Raw genomic sequence first — 2500 nt, forward strand, 5'->3', positions numbered from 1 at the left:
ATTTACCTCGTGCTGCAACTCACATGGGGCGGTGACAATCCATCCCGATGTTTACGCTTTTTTTTTCACACACACGGCGCGCGCACATACACACACACGGCGCGCGCGCACACACGCGCACACACACACACAACCTCCTCACCCATCCTGTCTGTCTCAACCGGTGTTTACTCATTAAACCACCTCCCTTTCTCCAGATACTTCACAAATACAATCACACACACGCGTACACATTTACACTTATACACCCGCACTTACACACAGACACACAGACACAGACACAGACACACACACACACACACACACACACACACACACACACACACACACACACACACACACACTGGGGGAGAGCTTTTCCATGAATCAACTAAGCCACACTGATTTTTTACTTTTTTTTTAATGATAATTTATGTAACATCTAGACATTTACATTAGCTACATGCCTCTCGACAACAATAGCAGCAGTAGTAGTAATAGTAGTAGCTGTAGTAGCAGCGGCAGTAGTAGTGCTAGTGCTATTAGAAGAAGTATTAGCAGTGATGATGGTAGCGAGTGTAACCCACCCTACTGTGCCTTGCAGACTTGTGGCTTGACGCATGGCAAAATGTTTTCGGAATTTCAAAAACATTTATTTCATTCAATTTCCAATTCATCCTGTTCTTTTTGCTTATGGTTCCTCAACGCCTGCTCTGTTTGATTCTAACATTAACTGATCATGTCTGTATATAATATCTGTGTGTTCTAACAGTAACTGATCATGTCTGTATATAATATCTGTGCGTTCTAACAGTAACTGATCATGTCTGTATATAATATCTGTGCGTTAGCGTGCATGAAAAGCTTGTGTGTGTGAGCGTGCATGCGTGTGTGTGTGTGTGTGTGTGTGTGTGTGTGCGTGCGTGCGATGCTTTAACATAAAGCTTGTGGCTGTGGAACTAAAACCGGTCTCTTTTTTTCTTCCTTTCTTGCTTGCCTGACTCAGGGCTCCTATGTCAGAGGAGCTACGGATGAGGATGAAGATGAGGTAAGTGAAAGTGTGTGTGTGTATATATATATATATATATATATATATATATATATATATATATATATATATGTTTGCGCGCCTCTTAACCAACTGTTTGTGTGCGTGTGTCGGGGAGGTGGGGTATGGAGGGACGGGGGCGTGGGGGGTGTATGTGTGTTGTGTGTGTGTGTGTGTATTTTGTGTGTTTGTGTGTGTTTGTGTTTGTGTGTCTGTGTGTGTGTGTCTTGTGTGTGTGTGTGGTGTGTGGTGTGTGTGTGTGTGTGTGTGTGTGTGTGTGTGTGTGTGCGTGCGTGTGTGCGCGTGTGTGTGCCTGTCCACAATCTGTGTGTGTTGAGGAAGGGGGGGTTACGTGCGTGTGTGATGCGAGCATGCTTGTGAACATAAATGTGTGTGTATATATACACACACGCACACACACACACACACACACACACACACACACACACACACACACTGTGTCACATGGTAATGTTCTAGTATCCTACCCCCTCCCGAAAGAGAGTTTCAGTTTCGTTTTCTCAGGGAAGCATCACTGCGTTCGGACAAATCCATGCACGCTACAAAACATCTACTAGGCTGATGCTTGACAAGCAGCAACATAACCCAACGCGGTTAGTCAAGCCTACGACGGGCGCAATAGCCGAATGGTTGAAGCGTTGGACTGACCAAATATTCAAAGTTGAATGGATTGGCCAATGATCTGTTAGAATTTCTCCTCTCCCCTCTGTTCCCCCTCCCCCACCACCTTACCCACCATTCTTCTAAATTTTCTTCTTCTTTTTTTTTTCCTTCGTGTTTTTCTTCTATCAGGTCAATTACTCTGGTGATAATAAATTTAATATCATGTTAATATTGATATTAGCATTATTTTACTATATTATGTACTGTTTGTTTATTTGTTTTATTTCATTATTTCATTACTTACTGTTTATGAATGTTATTTGATACAATTGATAATATGGTTCATCAGCCGTCATGATAAAATTGAAGTGCAACGTTGTGAGCACAGTATAAGCTTTAAGCTTGTTGATGCTCTTTTGTCATTCATTGCATTGTAATCATGTGTATTGTTGAATAATTAAAGATTATTTAAACCAAAGCGTTGGACTTTCAATCTGAGGGTCCCGGGTTCGAATCACGGTGACGGCGCCTGGTGGGTAAAGGGTGGAGATTTTTACGATCTCCCAGGTCAACATATGTGCAGACCTGTTAGTGCCTGAACCCCCTTCGTGTGTATACGCAAGTAGAAGATCAAATACGCACGTTAAAAGATCCTGTAATCCATGTCAGCGTTCGGTGGGTTATGGAAACAAGAACATACCCAGCATGCACACCCCCGAAAGCGGAGTATGGCTGCCTACATGGCGGGGTAAAAACGATCATACACGTAAAAGCCCACTCGTGTTCTTACGAGTGAATGTGGGAGTTGCAGCCCACGAACGCAGAAGAAGAAGAAGAAGAATAGGTTAG

General features: G+C 43.1%; 1 protein-coding gene across 2 annotated transcripts in view; it reads left to right on the forward strand.

Annotated features, from left to right (window-relative positions):
* The window catches only part of LOC143299774 (tetraspanin-9-like), a 116494-nt gene that overhangs the window by 27523 nt on the left and 86471 nt on the right, over positions 1–2500 (forward strand). For both annotated transcript variants that reach the window (XM_076613179.1, XM_076613180.1), the window contains exon 3: positions 986–1027. In XM_076613179.1, coding sequence (XP_076469294.1) covers positions 986–1027 — 42 coding nt within the window. The remainder of the gene's footprint in view (positions 1–985; positions 1028–2500) is intronic.

Source organism: Babylonia areolata, chromosome 25 (assembly GCF_041734735.1).
Source record: "Babylonia areolata isolate BAREFJ2019XMU chromosome 25, ASM4173473v1, whole genome shotgun sequence".
In the NCBI taxonomy this organism is placed as follows: Eukaryota; Metazoa; Mollusca; class Gastropoda; order Neogastropoda; family Buccinidae; genus Babylonia; species Babylonia areolata.